Source organism: Phocoena phocoena, chromosome 8 (genome assembly GCF_963924675.1).
Source record: "Phocoena phocoena chromosome 8, mPhoPho1.1, whole genome shotgun sequence".
Classification (NCBI taxonomy): domain Eukaryota; kingdom Metazoa; phylum Chordata; class Mammalia; order Artiodactyla; family Phocoenidae; genus Phocoena; species Phocoena phocoena.
Genome location: NC_089226.1, coordinates 107,321,871 through 107,341,462, shown reverse-complemented (window position 1 = coordinate 107,341,462; position 19,592 = coordinate 107,321,871). Strand labels below are relative to the sequence as shown.

At 53.2% G+C, this 19,592-nt stretch overlaps 1 protein-coding gene across 1 annotated transcript in view; it reads left to right on the top strand.

The window, feature by feature from the left end:
* The first annotated feature begins 512 nt into the window (after positions 1–512).
* The window catches only part of SHANK2 (SH3 and multiple ankyrin repeat domains 2), a 456,320-nt gene continuing 437,240 nt past the window's right edge, over positions 513–19,592 (top strand). The window contains exon 1 of the mRNA XM_065881611.1: positions 513–719. Coding sequence (XP_065737683.1) covers positions 513–719 — 207 coding nt within the window. The remainder of the gene's footprint in view (positions 720–19,592) is intronic.

The window sequence follows — 19,592 nt, the reverse complement described above, 5'->3', positions numbered from 1 at the left end:
TGCTGCTCTCCTGGGCCTGGAGATTATCTCACTTCTGAGCCTGGCCCTGCGCGCCGGGTCTGTTTTTACACAATACCTATCATTGCTGTGTTTGAAGCAGAGGGGGTTATTATAGCGGGAGCTCAGCACCCTTCTGACCTGAAGCCTGCATCTCTTCCCTTCCTGCTGCTCTGTCCTCCAAGAAAAACAAAGGGAGCCTTTTCTCTTACCTCGGAACGTTTCAAAGTGCCCCACTGCCCCTTTGGTTAATCCCCGTAAGCTGTGGTCATGGCCACAGAGAGTTAGGGCTCCTTTTAAATGCTGGGTTTCCAAGCACCAGGACAGACAGGGCTCACGGGGTCCCCACTGGGTCCTGGCGGCCTCCTGGCTCGAGCGCCGGACAACGGGTCACTCTGCCTGTGATCACGTCCACAAACGTGGGAGCCTGCCTCACTCAGACGCCCCCGGGTTCTTTCTTCAATTTCCCCCAAAGTTTATTTTCCTTCTCCCCCTCCGTGTAGACACAAACAGCCATGCCGCGCAGCCCGACGTCCAGCGAGGACGAGATGGCCCAGAGCTTCTCCGACTCTTCGGAGGAATCAGACTCGGACAGCTCCAAGGAAGAGACCATCTACGACACCATCCGGGCCACAGCGGAGAAGCCGGGCGGCGCCAGGGCGGAGGAGAGCCAGGGCAACACCCTGGTGCTGCGAATCATCATCGAGGACCTGCAGCAGACGGTGAGCCTGCGCCCGGGTCAGCGCCAGGCGTGACCTGAACTCCAGATGCCCCTGGGCCCCTCTGCCCGGCCGGTCCCTGTGGCCCACGCGTTGGGCCCCTGCCCCCTCCCCGCCGAGCCCCCCGCCCCGCCTGCCCCCTCCTGGTGGTCCCGACCACCTCCCCCTCCGTCCTCTTCATGCACTGCCAGCAGCACCTGCTGCCTGCAGGGACGGAGGCCAAGCATCGGGGGCACAGAGACCAGCCTTGCAGCGGCAACGCGCACAGTGGGCGCCTTGGCAGGCGGGCTGCCAGCACGCAGGAGGGCCCTGCCTCTTCCCCTGCCGCTCTGTGCCCCCCACTTCCTGGGGTGTGCAAGCTGTGTCCGGTGTGCCCTTCCCCGCGCTGCCTGTTGGCCACGTCCTAGCTGTCCCTGGAGGCCCAGGCCCAATGCTGTTTGTAGCATCGCCCGCGAGGAAGACTGTCGTTCTGGGGTGGACGTGCGTGAGGTACCTGGGGGTGCAGGAGAGGGGTCTTCCCAGCCGTGGTTCCATTTCAGCGGGGCCTCGGAAGATGGAGGAGGGTTTCCCTCGGGCGAGGGCATGGCAGGTGACAGGGACGCACGCGGGAAGCCTGGGGGGGGGCACCTGGCAGTGGGGTACAGTGTGGCGAGGGACCCATTGGGCTGGGCTGGGCTGGACTTGAACCCCCCGAGGACACTGTCCAGGGTCTGGCTACTGGGTACGGCGTCTGGGCCAATGGGGAGGCTGAGATGGGTCGGGGAACCCAGGAGGGGCTTTCTGGAGGCCGGCAGATGGCAGACCCACAGTCAGGCTGAGTGGGCACCTCTGGCTGGGAATTCTTGTCTCTCGGATGTAGACGGCCTCTGGGGCGCTCTGGAAGGGGAGTCGGGTGTACCACGTCCAGCCTTTGTACTTGAAGGGCCTGATGGGGAAGGGGCCGCGCTTGGGATCAGAGGGACTTGGCCGCGGGGGGTGGGGGGAAAGGCTCACTGCACCACCACCTGGCCATTTGGTGCAGGTACATCACGTGGTCTCTGACCCGGGACCTCATCTCCTGGTGTCCGGGGGTCTAATGAGTAGGTTTGGTGCCTCGGGGTTGGGGTCTCTGCTCTCCCAGGAGACCTCTGCTCGTGGTCTCCCCCAGCCCTGCTCTCTGGGGAGGGGCCCTACATGGGCTGAGGGTGCTGTGCTCCTGACACTGGTCATCTAAGAGCGAGGCCAGACGGCCCTACCTTCTAGGGAGAGCTCAGGGCGACCTGAACCCCAGAATGAAGCCAGCAATGTGGCTGTCCCGGCATTCAGCTCTTCCTTTTTTTTTTTTTAAAAGTCTTCCTTGAATTTGTTACAATATTGCTTGTGCTCTATGTTTCGGTTTTTTGGCCCAGAGGCATGTGGGATCCTAGCTCCCTGACCAGGGATCGAACCCACATCCCCCTGCACTGGAAGGTCCCAACCACTGGGACCGCCAGGGAAGTCCCAGCTCTTCTCTCTTCCATGTCATTTAACACCTCTTATAAAAGTTAACAAGATTATTAGAAAAACGTCGTCATATGGAAAAGCACAGATGCCAGTGCCAGAAGTGGTTGTCAGTAACATTTAATGAACATTTCAGACGTGTCTCTCCAAAGGGTTACAGGTAACAGGTGGCCGTGTATGGATGGAAATACGTGGGTAAGGCTCAAAGTACACACGCCGTTAATAAGTCAACACCATTATGATGATTTCATTTGACTCTAAAAGGAGAAAAAGTCAGTGAAGGAAATGTTGAACTTTAGTTATTTTATTTTATTTCTTTTGCCATAAGGGAGACTGTTTCCAAATGAATCTATAAACTTAAAAGAAACAATTACAAAACACTGGAAGGCTGAAATCTTTATTTGTTGTCATTTTTTGATTACAGCTTGTTGCCTCCTTTTTTATTGCTGTAAGGAACTTAGTGTTCTCTCCTTGTATTGTTTGGGGTGGATTAAGCTGATAGCTGTGATAAACAGACCTCCAGATCTCAGGCACTTGACCCATAGATGCTTTATTTCCCGGTCCACTGGGGATGGGCAGGAATGAAGAGGTGGCGGTAGCAGTTCTGGTCCATGCAGCCATTCAGGGACTCAGGCTCCTCCAGCCGGGTAGTGGGGACATGGCCTGGCCTCTGGAGTCCTCCCCCGGGTCTCCTGTACCTGCTCAGAGGATGAGGCAGGGAAAAGAGATAACCCATGGACCACGTCTCTCCTCCCACCTTCCCTCACGTCCTCCGCAGGCTGCACCTGACCCCAAGCACCTGACCACAGAGGAGGGTGGGGAATGTAGTTTAGCTCTGAACCTGGGAAGGAAAAGGTCACAGTGTGTGGAGAACAGGCAGCCGTTTGCACGTGCACACGCATGCACACACACGTGTACACACGCGGCCTCTCCTCCCCACCCCCCGACTCTTGTTGGTGTCGAGCTCTCTGCACGTGGCCACTGTCCACCCCATGTAACACGCAACCTGCTGCAGCGCTCAGAGCCCCGGCATCTCTCAGGCCGTCTTCCAGGTTCACTGCTCATTGCTGGGTGGACAGTGGCCTTCTCGTCACAGGTCTTCATTTCATTCCACCTCTTAAGTGGATGGAGTTGACCGTCCAGGGTTTTTTCAGGAAGAGGTCCTGGGGGCAGTGCTTCCGCAGTGAACGGCCCACTGGTCTCATCACTGGCGGTCGGGGTGCTCTTTGAAGTCTCCTTGATCCAGGGAGTCCTGGGCCGTCGTCCACAGGTGACACACAGGTGAGGATCCTGCGAGCCTCTGGTTGCATCTTCATCCATGGATCAGTATGCAGCCTTGTTGTAGGTGCGTTTCTGTGTGAAGAATGTTACTTAGAGTTGTTACGTAGAGTTGACTCACTATTAACACCGAGCTCACGGCCAGCAGCCTGTAACTCACACCTGGATGCAGCTCAGCTGACATGTGATTTCTCCCCGAGACACGTCACAGCCTTTTCACCCATGGACACCAGACCCCACTTCAGCATTGTGCCCAGGGACCGTTTTAAACAGCAAAATCAGCAACAGAAAGCACAGAAATGCAAAAACGGAGCACTGAATAGACTAGGATAAGGACACTTGTTTACAAGATCACAGCTGACACAGAAGGCAGCAGGTCCTCTGTTCAAACTCAGCTGGGAACGGGCACGTCTGTGCTGTGTCTGTAAGCGGTCACAGAGGTGCCACAAGAATTGATTTGAGGTTCCCAGTAAATTTCAGCAAGTAGGCAAATTCCCAGATACGGAATCTGCAAATAACAAGCATCAACGATGTGCTTGAAATCGTCGGCTTGCGTGCGGTTTTCCTGTGGGATCTTTGAGTCAGTTCCCACCCCACGTTGCCCCAGATCTGCAGGGATGTTGTCCCATGGTCCGCTTGCCCTGAACTCGCTTTGGACACGCCTTGTCGGGGACTTGGTGTTTTTCTTTCCTGGATTCCTAAAGAATCCGTTCTAGTTGCTAGACCAGGAAGTGTTTGGTGCTGGCCGTTCTGTGTTTCCTGGAAAAGCTTCTGATATGCAGGTGCTGCTTGCATTCTGCTTCACAGATTTTTCCTTTTTTCTCCTCCCCTCTGGGGGAAGCGTTCTGTGTTTCAGAGCCAAAATTGCTCTTTTTTTTAAATTGAAGTATAGTTGATTTACAGTGTTGTGTTGGTGTCACGTGTCCAGCAAAGTGATTCAGTTATACCTATGCATATATATCTATTCTTTTTCAAATTCTTGTCCATGATAGGTTATTACGAGATATTGAGCATAGTTCCCTGTGCTATACAGTAGGTTCTTGTTTATCTATTTTATATATAGTGATATGTATCTGTTAATGCCAAACTCCTAATTTATCCCTCCCCCCCTTTCCCCTTTGGTAACCATATGTGTGTTTTCTATGTCTGTGAGTCTCTTCCTGTTTTGTAAATAAGTTCATTTGTGTCATATTTTAGATTCCACATATAAGCAATATCATATGATATTTGTCTTTCTCTGACTTACTTCACTTAGTATGACAATCTCTAGGTCCATCCATGTTGCTGCAAATGGCATTATTTCGTTCTCTTTTATGGCTGAGTAGTATTCGTGTGTGTGTGTGTGTGTGTGTGTGTGTGTGTGTGTGTATACCAAATCTTCTTTTTCTTTTTTTTTTTTTGCGGTACGCAGGCCTCTCACTGTTGTGGCCTCTCCCACTGCGGAGCACAGGCTCTGGACGCGCAGGCTTAGCGGCCATGGCTCACGGGCCCAGCCGCTCCGCGGCATGTGGGATCTTCCCGGACCGGGGCACGAACCTGTGTCCCCTGAATCGGCAGGCGGACTCTCAACCACTGCGCCACCAGGGAAGCCCCGCAAATCTTCTTTATCCATTCATCTGTCAATGGACACTTAGGTTGCTTCCATGTCGTGACTGTTGTAAATAGTGCTGCAATGAACATCGGGATACATGTATCTTTTTGAATTATGGTTTCTCAGGGTATATGCCCAGGAGTGGGATTGTAGGATCATCTGGTAGCTCTGTTTCCAGTTTTTTCAGGAACCTCCATGCTGTTCTCCAGAGTGGGGACACGGTTGCTCTCATATGGGCTTTTCCTTCTCTGGTTCTGTCCTCTTTTCTCTAATTGCTTTGATCACCTGGCGTTTTCCCTGTTTGTTCTTTCTTTACGGTATCTTCAGGTGCGTCCATTCTGTCCTGTGCCTTCTGATTTGTCACCGTCTTGTTTGGCCTTCCCATTTGTTTTCATAGCCCCGTGCTCGCTGTTTTGGAAGATTATTCTTTTGAGTTATTTGTTTGTAGAGTTGGTTTCACGGCTTCTTATTTTCCTCCTTAGCGTGAAGTACTGAGACCTTTCTTCTTCCTAATCGGGGTATATTTTCATCCAGAATAGATGAACCAGGTGTCTGAGTTTTGCGTGCCGTCCTTCTTCCTCTTCGCCGTTTCTTTCCCCGTGACGTCTCTGTTATTTCTTTACTGTTTCTCCTGACCTGTTCCTGTGGTTCTTCAGTGACTTGCTATTCTTTGTTGTGGTCATGAAAGTGAGTCGGACTTGGGGGTCTGTCTCTTGGCTCTTTTAGACACAAACGCCCAGGTGTGGGGAGTGTTGAGTCTTTTTAGGAGGTCCAGGCTCTTTCTTTGGAGATTTTTCTGGTGCAGGGAGCTGTCCCGTTCTCGTGTATGGACACCCCCAGCCCTCGGAGCACCCCCAGTTAGCAAGCAGCCCTTCGGGGGGGTCTCCTTTTGTATCCCCAACCCTTGCCCAGTCAGAGGAGGGAAGAGAGAAGGGCCCTGTGTTCACATCTGTCCAGGTTTGAGTATATTGACACAAAATGTCTGGAGTTTTGTCCCTGCCAGTACCACTTCCGGGAATGAAGGTTAGGAGTTTTCCCCTGGAGGATTCAGTTTCTCTGGGGTGTACGAGAAGGATGTTTATGGCCTTAGTTGTGCCCATTTTCCACTTTGGGTGCTTTTGGGGGTGGCTTTCATCATTTGGGGTCACTGGGTTGGACCTGGCTTCACCTCTTCTCGGCCCCTGGGTGCTGTACTGCTCATCCAAAGACCCTCCCTGGTGGGGAGCTGGGTGACCCCCGCCAGCCCGGCATGGACCTGTCCTCACGCTGCAGGGTTTAACCCTTTGAGCCCCTGAATTCTGTTACTGTTTATCGATGCTGGAGGGGTTCGGGGGACTGGAGAAGCACTCGCCTCCGATTTCAGACCCCAGACGCAAATGGGAATGTGGAGGAAGGGGAGATGATGTGTTCCTTCCCCACCTGTCGCCCCAGATGGGTTGCCTGCGTGCCCGGGGCCAGTACTGAAGGTCTCCGAGGCCGGGGCCGGCCCCCCTGCAGGTGTGAAGTGAGCCTCGCAGGCTGGGCTCACAAACGTCTGTGACCTCGAGGGCTGTCCCTGCTCAAAGCCTGTCTGTCTGAACAGTCCACCCCAGGGGGCACTTATCACAACAGGGAGAGAGGCCGTCTGCCAGCCTGGCTGCTGGGAGGCCCCGAGGGCGCGGTGTGGGACGTCAGGGAAGGTTGTCACAGGCCGACTGACAGCGAGTGGCCCGGAAGGTACTCTGTCCTCAGGCCACAGGCTTTGGGGACCTGTCGGGAGTTGCTGTGGAGAAATACCTGTTCTGCAGGCCCAGAATTACCAAAATTCTCCCCGAAAGGAAGATCCTCCCAGGGGTTTGGTCTCTACTCCCAGGAGCATAACTGTTTCCAGAACCTTCTGAGGACCACCTCTCTTCTCTTCACTTTGTCCAACACAAACAAAGGCCCTGGAGCCTGAGACTAGCAGTCCCTCGGGTATGAGCGCTCAGGACAGTGGCCGTTCTTCCCGCCTGAAGGCCCTTGCCGGGGTGAGTCCTGGAGCTGGGGGCTCGAGACGGGCCTGGACTCCTGCCCAGAGGATTCGCAGAGCTGCCAGGCGGGTTCATCAGCCCAGTGCCCGCTCACGGCTTCTCCAGAAGCTCACGTGGCAGTCCCTCTTCTGCCCCAGGTGGAAGAGGTTCCCTCTGTAACCGAAAGTGGGGTCCAGCCGCTCGCTGCTCTAAAGCCAATAAAGGGGCAAGGTTGGTGGAAAGGAACGTTTGCTTTATTACAGAGGCAATGGGTGGGACACAGGGCAGACGTCTACAGGCCAGCTCCCCTCCCCTGACGATCAGTGGGCAAGAGCTTTTTTTTTTTTTGATGTTGGGGGTAGGAGTTTATTAATTAATTAATTTATTTTTGCTGTGTTGGGTCTTCGTTTCTGTGCAAGGGTTTTCTCTAGTTGCGGCGAGCGGGGGCCACTCTTCATCGCGGTGCGCGGGCCTCTCACTATCGCGGCCTCTCTTGTTGTGGAGCACAGGCTCCAGACGCGCAGGCTCAGTAGTTGTGGCGCACGGGCCTAGTTGCTCCGCGGCACGTGGGATCTTCCCAGACCAGGGCCCGAATCCATGTCCCCTGCATTGGGAGGCAGATTCTCAACCACTGCACCACCAGGGAAGCCCCAAGAGCTTTTATAGATGGAGCAAGAAACAGCACAGTCAGCTCTGACGGTCATCTTGACATTGGTCATGCGGTGGTCTGATCAGCGTCATCTTGACTGTTTTAAAGACAGTTAATGCTCACTTCCAGGATGGGTTTGTTCCCATTTCCTTGAGGCCAGTTCTCCGAATTGTGGTAGCTTATGTCACAGCTACAGTCTGGTCATCATGTAATTAAGTTCTTCCGCCTGGCGGCTTTCCGTATCTAAAATGGCTCAAAGGACATGGCTCAGAATATTATCTCTAGCCCTTGAGGAGGAACTAAAGGTCCTTGACTTCGCTTAATGACTGCACTATTATTATTTGGGCTCCTTTGACTGTTTTCCTTTGTTTCTGCATTTTCTCACCTCTCTGATTAAACCTATTGTTTGGCTAAGACGAAAGGCAGGCGGAGGACATGGCGGGCGGGGGGGAAAGGCCATAGGGTCCTGCTCCGTTTCACCTCCCCAGGTGGGGTCTGGACCTGCTTCTCCTGAGTGACTGCTGTTTCTGCATCTCAGTGGGACTGGAGTGTTGAACCGTGGATGGAGAGTCTCGGGCAGTACTGATACTCCTTCCAGGACGCCTCCCCGGGGGCCCCCGCACGCGCCGATGAGCAGAATCCCGGGTGGGTGGGTGGGTGTGCAGGCCACACGGGGATGACAGGTGGGGTGGGCTCTGGAGTGTGGCGGGAGGGCCTTCCTTGTGCTTTGCTGGAGCATCGCAGAGGCACAAGGCGCTTACGGTGGGGTTGAGCTCTGGCAGCCGTCGGTAAACTTGGCCTTTTAAGCAAGATACACGAGGCAAAATCAATAGAAACTATATAGCTCTTGTGTGATTTCTATTTGGGAGCACAGCAAATGGGGAAGTGGGGACAGAGCTGGCACCAGGACCTTCACAGTCCCCTTTCCAAGCCTCCCCGAATGTCACATCACAAGGATGGCGCAGAGGAAAACAGAAGGGGATGGGATCCCCCTGGGTGTGTACGGCATCCGCCCCCCACGCCCGCCTCCACCGAGGGGTTGGCACCGAGTGGCTGCGGGGAAGCTGTCAGTCCACGTGTCTGTCCCCACGACCCGTCTGAGCCAGTTAACGCAGGTGCAGGAGCCTGGCCCACCTGGCAGAGGCTTCTGGAAGATGCCTTTTTGCTTTAATCGATGCTTCCATTTATTAGGTAACTGCGTCTTCGAGTTTTTTTCATTGAGGAAAGAGCATCTCAGCTGCTCTCCTGACCCCTCAGCTGCAATTTGTTTCTGTCCACCCGTTCCTCTCTCCCTCAAATTTCTCCCCGAGAGCAGCAGCCCGTAGCATCCCCGATCCCTGCCACATCCTTCATCCCCACTGCATCCCCACCTTGCCTGCCTCCCCGGCCCTGACGCCCACATCAGCTGACCGGAGTGCCCCCCACCCCACCCCGATCCATCACTTGCCTCCAGTCGGGCTGTCAGGGTTGCTCCATCCAAGTGGCCTTGGGTCCTCTGGCTCATCACTGAGAATCAAAGCAGAACTCCAAGAGCACAGAGGGCTCACTTCCTCCTCCTTCAGGGTTTTAAATCCTTATCCTGTTGCCGCAGACAACCGTCGTATTTGCTTTTTATATCTGAAGCTTCCCTGGTTTTTGAATATGAGGAGGACTTTGCCTGTCCTGTCCGTTTTTGAGCCCATCTCCTCCTACAGTAGCTGAGAATCCAGCCCCGACGGCTGGCCTCTCACTCTGCAAAGACCAGGACGTGGGCATGTATCGTGAGAGAAGGTTCTGGAAGGCCTGTGCAGGAGTGGCTCGTCACGTTGAGAAGCTCTGTCAGAGCACACGGCTGGGCGCGTGTTCAGTCCATCACTCTGGGCCCCTCGGGAGGTGAGAGTCTCCTTCTGGGAGTTAATTGCAGCCTCTGAATTCCACTCCCAGAAGGTTTGTCGTTGACTGCCAAGGACGCACCTTTCCAGAGGGAATGTGGTGGGTTGGGTGGACCCTCTGCCATGTTCTCTGGACATCCAGGCACTGGGCGAATGGAGGGCAGGAGGCTCGGGCGGAGGAAGCGCAGGTTGGCCGAGCCTGGCCCCTGCAGCCTGGCCCTCCCGGGCTCCCTCCTGCCTGGGTTTGTCTCACATTCAGACAGGATTCCTTCTCCTGGGATCCCTCCGCCGCTCCCTCATCCCTCCACCTCTACTCATGTCTCACGGCAACCAAGCTCGGCAAGGCCTCCCTGACCCTCCGGCTGGCGGGAGGTCCTGTTACCATGTCTGTCCAACGCCGTCCCAACCACGGTCACGCCTCCAGCTCGACCTCCCGTCCGGGGCCTGGACCTCGTCTCTCCCTTGACATCTCCTCTGAAAGCTCAGAGGCCCCTCGACTCACACGGTCCTTTGCTTCTTCCCTCTGACCCCACAGCTGGCCCCACTGGTTTCCCTCTCTTGGCCAGTGGTTACATTAAAAAACCCAGCTCTACTGAGGTGTGATTTACAAGCCGTGAAGCTCACGCATTTTAAGGGCCCCATCCAATGGTTTTCAGTAAGTCTGCTGAGTTGCCCGGCCACCTCGGTCTGGACTCTTCCCATCACCACCTTGTGCCTGTTTGCATTTCCTCCTCGTCCCCACTTCTAGCCCCGACAGCCACTAATCGTGTTCTGTCTCCATGGAGCCCCCTCTTCTGCACCACCCACGTGAACAGGTCACATGCGGTGTGGCCTTCTTTCACCCAGTGTCATGGGAGTGAGGTTCATCCACGTCGTGACATCTGTCTGTTTTTTCCTTTTTATCGCCGGGTAGTAGCCCATCGTGTGGCTGAATCCATTCCCCGGTTGATGGCCAGTTGGGTTGTTCCCACTTTGGGCTGTGAACCTTCTCTGATTCTGTTGTCTGAGCCAGAACCCAGGAGTTATCCCGAGCATTCCATCGTCCCTCAACCAATCCACTCCCAAGTCCTGCCCTTTGACCTTCTGAATCCCTTTGCACCCGTGTCACTCTCTCCCCACCCCAGCCCTGTCTCTGCCATCTTCCTCCTGGACCAGAGGAGCTGCAGACCCCACTTCCCTCTCAGAAGTTTTCCACACAGTGCTAAAAGCAGTTGTTTTTAATGCGAACCCGGTTGCCTCTTTGTTGTAGACCACCCCCCATCCAGGAGTCTTACTGTTCTTAGAATAAGATCAAATGCACAAACGTATTTACAAAACAGAAATAGAGTCACAGATGTAGAAAATATACTTATGGTTACCAAGGGGAAAGGGGGGTGGAGGGATAAATTGGGAGATTGGGGTTAACATATACACACTACTATATATAAAATAGATAATCAACAAGGACCTACTTTGTAGCACAGGGAACTCTACCCAATACTCTGTAGTGACCTATATGGGAAAAGAATCTAAAGTTTTTCTTTATTTTTGGCTGCGTTGGGTCTTCGTTGCTGCACGTGGGCTTTCTCTAGCTGCGGTGAGCAGGGGCTACTCTTCGTTGCGGTGCGCGGGCTTCTCATTGCGGTGGCTTCTCTTGTTGCGGAGCACGGGCTCTAGGCACGCGAGCTTCAGTAGTTGCGGCACGTGGGCTCATTAGCTGTGGCTCGCGGGCTCTAGAGCGCAGGAGTTGTGGCACACGGACTTAGTTGCTCCGCGGCATGTGGGATCCTCCCGGACCAGGGATCGAACCGTGTTCCCTGCATTGGCAGGTGGATTCTTAACCACTGCGCCACCAGGGAAGTCCTGGGAAAAGAATCTAAAGAAGAGTGGGTATATGTATATGTATAAATGAATCACTTTGCTGTTCGCCTGAATCTAACACAACGTTGTAAATCAACTATATGCCAATAAAAATTAATTTAAAAAGAGGATCAAATGCTAGACGTCTTATGAATTCATCTCAGCCCCCGCCTGCTGAGGTGACATCTGAGCTGAACCCCAGGTGATGAGAGGTTGGCTTGTAAGGATCTCTGCCCAGAACATTCCGGGCAGAGGGTCGCAGGAGCGGCATGCCTGAGGTGGGAATGAACTTGGTTGGCAAGTCAGAGCAGCGGGGAAGGCCGAGGCCGCCGGCTGGGCGGGTGCACAGGGCGGAGGGCGGTGGGTAGGGGCTGAGGCGAGGGGTTGTGATTCCCCCCGAAGAACAGTGGGAGTTTTGGAAAGGTTTGGCACAGAGCCTGTGACCTCGTTTATAGTTGAAAGGGGACCCTGGCTTCTCTCGGGGGAGGAGAGAAGGGCGCAGAAGCAGGTAGGAGGCTCCTGCAGGAATCCAGGGGGTAGGGGGTGTTGGAGGCTGGGGCCAGGGGTGGCGGGAGAAGGTGGAGACGGGGACAGGTTCCTGATGACAAAGTCGAGGTCATCAGAGCACATGTGGCCCTTGCAGGAGATTGTGCTCTGGCCAAGCAAAGGGTCCTTAAGGGTGACTTGTATCAACACCCTGCCTGCGTCTTTGCAGTTTCTCAGCACAGGAACCAAAAAAGACTCCGTTTCTTTTAAAGATTGAGTTGTAATTCACATACCGTACACTTTGCCCATTGAAAGTGTACAATTCAGTGGATTTTTTTAACATCTTTATTGGAGTATAATTGCTTTACAGCGATGTGTTAGTTTCTGCTGTATAACAAAGTGAATCAGTTATACACATACATATGTTCCCACATCTCTTCCCTCTTGCGTCTCCCTCCCTCCCACCCTCCCGATCCCATCCCTCTAGGTGGTCAGAAAGCACCGAGCTGATCTCCCTGTGCTATGCGGCTGCTTCCCACTCTGAGTGAAGTAAGTCAGAAAGAGAAAAACAAATACCGTATGCTAACACATATATATGGAATCTAAGAAAAAAAAAATTCAGTGGATTTTAGTAAATTCACGGATGAGGGTACTCACCACCGCAGTCAATCTTAGAACATTTCATCACCCCAGAAGGAAGCCCCGTACCTGTTAGCAGGGTGTCCCCATACCCTCCCCCAGTCCCTGGCGACCACTGTCTGCTTTCTGTGTCGATGGATTTGCCCATTGTGGACGTTCCATGTCAGCCGAATCAGGTGATGTGTGGCCTGGGAGGCAGCTCATATCTACTCACTCTTGTTGTCAGCTTCTCCTGTTGGAGGCAAGCCCATCCCCCTAGGTCTTCCCCTGAAAACAACGCTTATCCCATTGGTGCCTTATAAATGTCTCCATTAAATGGCCTCACGGGTCACCCAGTAGCCCAGGCAACACAGAGGTGAGAAACTCTTGCATCAAAATGTTCTTTCGTCTTTTGTTCTGCCATTTTGTTTTCAGATTTTCCTGTCCCAGATTTTCCTTTCTCTCCTGCTTGTTTGCTGACCACAAGGAAACTTGTTTGGGATTTTAGACTTGATTAGAAAATTAGTTGTACATGACCCTGACTTGAGTGTACATCTTCTGCCCTAAAAAAGTCATCGACGAGGACTCAATGGGCAGAAGGTGATAACGGCGACAGTGTTCTTCCTTCGGGAACTTGGTTTATGGCGGTGAAGTGTGGCCCAGGGCCGACTCCGGTTCAGCCAGGGAAGCCCCCAAGGGGCCGAGGAACGCCTTAGGTTCCAGATTGGTGTATCTTTTGTTCATTGAGAGAAAATTTGAAACATAGGAAAAATACAAAGAATAATATCATACATACCAGCTTTATTGTTTATTATGTAGAATTGACAGTGGTTAACATTTTGTCTTTTTTCACTCACAGGGTTAAAGCGTTTCTGATAAAGCCCAAGTCTCCCTCACCCTCCTGCCCAGGCCCCTCTGCTCAGAGGCAGACACTGCCGTGATTCACTGTGACTCCCTCTTGTCCCTTTTCCTCTTTTTATGTGTATCAGTGATCTCTATATACTGTTGTGTTGTTGTGTAAAAATGAATATATATATACCTGGTATCACACTGGGCATGTCATTTATAACTTACGTTTTCCACTTGGTGTTACATTTTTAAGATTTGTCTTTATTTATTTTATGTATCCACTCATCCATCCATCCACCCATCCATCCATCCACCCATCCATCCACCCATCCATCCATCCACCCATCCATCCATCCATCCATCCATCCACTCATCCATCCATCCATCCATCCATCCATCCATCCATTCATCCATCCATCCACCCATCCATCCATCCATTCATCCATCCATCCACCCATCCATCCATCCATCCATCCATCCACTCATCCATCCATCCATCCATCCATCCATCCATCCATTCATCCATCCATCCACCCATCCATCCATCCATTCATCCATCCATCCACCCATCCATCCATCCATCCATCCATCCACTCATCCATCCATCCACCCATCCATCCATCCATCCATCCATCCATCCATCCACTCATCCATCCATCCATCCACTCATCCACCCATCCATCCATCCATCCATCTGCCCTTTTGGCATTACAGAAATACTTGTTTGGACCTTTGATCTCTACTTCCAGCAGCTCTGTTATGTCCTTTGTAGTATGCATCTGGATCACGTTGAGGGGGTAAAAGCACGGAACCTTGTTATCTTGTGGTTTCATTCATTGCTTGGTAAAGCCAGAGAGAGCCCACCTCCCCACACCCTTTGACTCCCCTCTGCCTCCATTTTCTCTGTGATGTGGTGATAATCAGCCTCATTGTCCTTATTGTTTTTTGTTTTTTTGGCAAAGCAAGGTAATTATTTTATTTATTTATTTATTTTTTGCGGTACGTGGGCCTCTCACTGTCGTGGCCTCTCCCGTCGCGGAGCACAGGCTCCGGACGCTCAGGCTCAGCGGCCATGGCTCATGGGCCCAGCCGCTCCGGGGCACGTGGGATCTTCCCGGACCCGGGCACGAACTTGCGTCCCCTGCATCGGCAGGCGGACTCTCAACCACTGTGCCACCAGGGAAGCCCCTCATTTTTTAAAAAAAACTTAATTAATTTTAACATCATTATTAGAGTGTAATTGCTTTACAATCGTGTGTCAGTTTCTGCTGTATAACAAAGTGAATCAGTTATACATATACATATGTTCCCATATCTCTTCCCTCTTGCGTCTCTCCCACCTCCCACCCTCCCTATCCCACCCCTCTAGGTGGTCACAAAGCACCGAGCCGATATCCCTGTGCTATGCGGCTGCTTCCCACTAGCTATCTACCTTACTTTTGGTAGTGTATATATGTCCGTGCCTCTCTCTCACTTTGTCCCAGCTTACCCTTCCCCCTCCCCATATCCTCAAGTCCATTCTCTAGTAGGTCTGCGTCTTTATTCCCGTCTTGCCCCTAGGTTCTTCTGACCATTTTCTTTTCTTTTTTTTTCTTTTTTAGATTCCATATTTATGTGTTAGCATACAGTATTTGTCTTTCTCTTTCTGACTTACTTCACTCTGTATGACAGACTCTAGGTCCATGCACCTCACTACAGATAACTCAATTTCGTTCCTTTTTATGGCTGAGTGATATTCCATTGTATATATGTGCCACATCTTCTTTATCCATTCATCTGTCGATGGACACTTAGGTTGCTTCCATGTCCTGGCTACTGTAAATAGAGCTGCAGTGAACACTGTGGTACATGACTCTTTTTGCATTATGGTTTTCTCAGGGTATATGCCCGGTAGTGGGATTGCTGGGTCGTGGGAAAGCTCAAGGGCCCTCCTGTGAAAGGCCCGCAAGAAAGGCCCCGAGTGTGCTGGTCACCATTCACGTACGGGGCAGTTTGCCGAAGGCTGAGAGAAGCTTTATTTTCATACGTATCATTAAGAAGCGAAAAGCCTATTTAACCAGCCCCAGCTTTGTGTGCTGTAAGGATTCCGTGCTGCGTCTTCCTGTTAGCTGTGAGGCTAACGCTCCGTACGCGAGAGTGGTCAGGCCAGCTCACGCGGTCTCAGTAGCCCAAGCGACACATGTCTGGCTTGGTGTGCTCTTCTGTTCAAGCTTGCTGTCAAAACCCACTTAAATCCTGTCGAGAAACTAATGCCTGGGTCTGGAATTATTACACATTCTGTCAAAAGCTTTGTAAATCCCACAAGGTGGTGAGAATATTGTGGTTCAGAGGTCACCCCGGGGAAGAGCAGCGCTCTCCTCCTTCCCTGATGTCCCGGGCTGATAACATGATCCGGAAAGTGGCAATAAGAGGGCACGAGTCATCAGAAGTTAATTTTCTGCATTAGTGCCAAGGGTGAGGCTCTTTTCTAGCACCTTTGCTCTGTGGTTGCATTTCCGTGGCTCCTCCCCTCCCGGTTCTGACCATTCTGCCCACAGCCCTCCTTTCTGGGCGGACGGACAGGAGCTCTTAATTCCACTTGGTCCGCACAGCATCTGTCCCTATGTGATGTGGCCACCACCTCCCCTGTCTCCCTTTCTCTGCCTGGAATCCACTTCGTGGCCCCGCCTGGTGAACCCTCCCAATTTGCGGCTCCATCCTGTGCAGTGGGACCAAGTTGAAACTCATCAGCCCTCTGGTGCGTTCATTCCAGACCCGCCTCTGGCAGCTGTGTGACGTGGGGAGCAGTTCCTAGGGTTTACGGCGTTCCTCTTTGGGCTTGGGGCTGCTTGTACCTCCTCCAGGAGAACCTAAGGAGAAGAGGGTGCGTTTGACGAGCTTTCTTTGTTGGGCTGGCGGGCGCACAGTGAGTGCTTTGTGTCTGCGGTCAGGACGATTTAATTCTCCCCCGCCTGCCCTTACCCACCTCCACTTACTGCTTCTAGGAGGACCTCTTTAGCCAGCATCATATCCTCTGCTTTGCTCTGAGCCTGCCTGAAATCGTGGGGACCAACAGAGGAAAGTGAACTCACCTCCAGGGAGGGTGTGAGTCTCTGACAGAGCCCAGCTAGTGCCTCTCAGTGACTATGGCCTTGACAGCCGCAGAGGACCACTAGCTGGCCCCTTAAAGGTCACCAGGATGCACGGTCCACCCACCACTTCACCAAAGCATCCGGGGCTGCTGTCAAGCGTTTATTCTTTGGAAAATGTTATTCCGATTGGAAAAACCCTAACCCTAATCCACAGCCACTTTGGCCTTTAGTGTTTAAACCTTCAGAAGCACTATTGTGGTTCCTGGCCATCAGCTTCCTCGGGCCAGGCTGTCCTTCTCGGTCACAGTCACCCACTGTCTTCCCCGTTCCACATACATCCTTTCGTGTGTTACCCGTGCCAGCGTCTCCATGTTTTCCACCACAGGTGCAGCCTGGTGGGTGTTTGTCCATAGCAAAAAGCATTGTTTCATTTGGACGATTGCATTCGGAAACCACCCCCTCACAGTTCTGGGGGGCAGAGGTTGGCAGGTATGCAGATGGCCCGTGAACAGCCCTTAGAGGCCAGCCACCCCTCGATGCACCTTTAAGTGACTCCTGGCAAGTTCTGTTTATCAAGGGCCTTTGAAATGCATCCCGAAAGAATTGAGGATGATGTGAAATGTGCTTCTTTTGCAATGAATGATGTGCTCAGAAACTGGGATTTCTTTCAGGATATCTTGCATTCCTGCTGAATGCACTGGGGTCCGTGTTTCCAGCTCTGTATCCTGAACAGGTGAACGGGGCTGATGCAGGGGGGTCCCTCAGCACCACGACCCCTGAATGCTTTGTCAGGCCGCCCCCTCGTTCTTCTCGCCTTTTCTGGGAGGAAGTCAAGAGTGAGCTGGATTTAAGTCTCACCTGAGGACCATGAGTGAGCAGATGTGGCGGGGGAGGTGATCTGAATAGATGGTGTAATCCAACCCGTGTTGTTGATGCTTCTTCCCTTGGCCTCCAGACAGCTCACGGTAACAGCAGACATTTTACACAGTGTAACATTTACCATTCCTCAAGCTTTGTCTAGACACGTCTTACCCTTCTGACATCTTACAAAACAACCATTGTCATCATTTCTGTTTCGCAGGGCCCAGGACAGATTTGGAGAGCAATTTGCTCTCTTACATAGAATTCTCTTGCCGTGTTTCTGTGAATCAGAACAGCCTGTCCAACTTCTGCCTGCTTCTTCTCCACGGGCCAGCCCCTCCGGCAGATACACGTGACCCCAAAGCACCAGGTTGTGTGACCCTCTGTGGATCCTGTGAGTTAGCTGGCCACACAGACACGGCCCAGTGTGGCCCTCTGTGTGTGGCAGAGGCTTGGCCGTGGTCACAGTGTGATGGGCTGCCTTGTGTCCCCGTAAAATTCATATGTTGGAGTCCTGACGCCCAGCACCTCAGAAGGTGACTGTATTCGGAGAGGAGGATCTTTAAAGAGATGGATAAGGTGAAACGAGGTCACTGGGGTGGGGCCCTAATCCCATAGGACTTGGTGTCCTTATAAGAAGAGGAGGTCAGGACACAGACCCACACAGAGGGACGACCCCACGAGGACACAGGGAGGAGACGGCCGTCTGCACGCCGAGGAGAGGCCTCAGGAGGACCCAGCCCTGCCCACACCTGAATCTCGGCTTCTAGCCTCCAGGACTGGAGACAGTACATGTCTGTTGTTTAAGCTCCCTGGCTGTGGTGTTTTGTTACAGTGGCCCAAGCTGACTCATACACACAGATCCAGGGTCTTGCGTGGTTCACCCAGGCTGGGCACCTGCCTCTCTCTGTCTCCAGGGCCAGGGTGCCTCCCCTTGAGTCCAGGTATTTCAGGGTTAGCCTCATGTCTTGCAGAATAGCTACAGTTCACGTTGGCCATGTAGGAGTTCTCTCAGTCTCTTCATTGTAGATTTCAGTTTGACCACGAGCTCTACCAGCGGAAGGGCCAGAGTTTCGTGCGTGTTGACCGCACGCCGACCGCGGCTCTGCCCACTTTGGTGCTGTGTCTCTCCTCTCAGGATTCTTGGGTCGTTCAAGGAGCTGATGAGGTCTCGGTGCACTTGGTGCAACGCGGGGCCCCCAGAAGTGGTAGCTCTCCCCATCCTCTTCCCGATCACGTGGGGACCTTGCTTTTCTGCCGGGTTCTGTCACCCAGGACGGTTCCACGTATGGAACTTTGTATTCAATGCAGTTCAGTTCCAGTGACATCCACTGAGCTGCATGGACATCAGGTATGGTTGTGCCAAGAACAGGACATAAACCCTGTCATCACGCAGCAGCTCAGAGGGCCAGGGAGTGCTCTCGCCAGCTGAATGCCGGTGGTGCCAGGAGCCGGGAGAGGGAGAGGGTGGGGGATGTGAACGGGTGCGTCTTGGAGGAGGACGTAGATGGTTACCTGGGCTTGAACGTGCCTCCCTCTGGAGGATGCTGAGGCTGGCCTGCGGGCGTCCTCGGAGCTTCCTGGATGCCGGCTGCCCTCCTGTCATCCGGGCTGATGGCGGTCACAACCCCTTCTCTCTCTGTTAGAGTGTGCACGTCTCTGCGCCTCCCATTTCCAAACCACGCAGATCCCGTGTCGAGCGCTCTGCTTGTCAGGACGTAAGCGAGAAGCACTCTGATGTGGGTCTTGGAGATGCCCTTACGTCCTCTCGCAAGTGTTCCGTGTCTTAAGCCACCCGGCGCCGGGCGGCCTTGAGATGCATCTGGATGTCCTGGCATTTGGGCTGTCGCAGCGGGAGATCAGTGAGTGACAGGTTCTGACTCCTACCTGCGTGTCAGGAGAAAGGGAGGAGGAATACATGCGTGTCCCACCTCCCAGGAGACAAGAAATGCGGGTTGGAGAGGCTGTGACCTGCAGGCTGGACAGGAGGGAGCAGGGGGCAGCCGGATTAGCTTGAATGGTCCGTGGGCTGTGGGTTCAACTCGGGGAGCCCAGCGGTCAGCGCAGCTGGGAGACCAGAGAGAGGGTGAGTCCCCGACCCTGTGGGAGGACCCCGTGGGAGGTGTGAGTGCAGTTTCAGCTGGTAGACGAGGTGGGGAGGGGACGGCCAGCTGGAGGCACAGGTGCACAGGTGCTGGAGGCTGGGGACACACGTGGCCTGGCTTTCCAGAGGACTGCCCGTGCGTTGCTGGAGTGTGTGCATGTGTGTTTGTCTGTGCATATGTGTGTGTGTCTG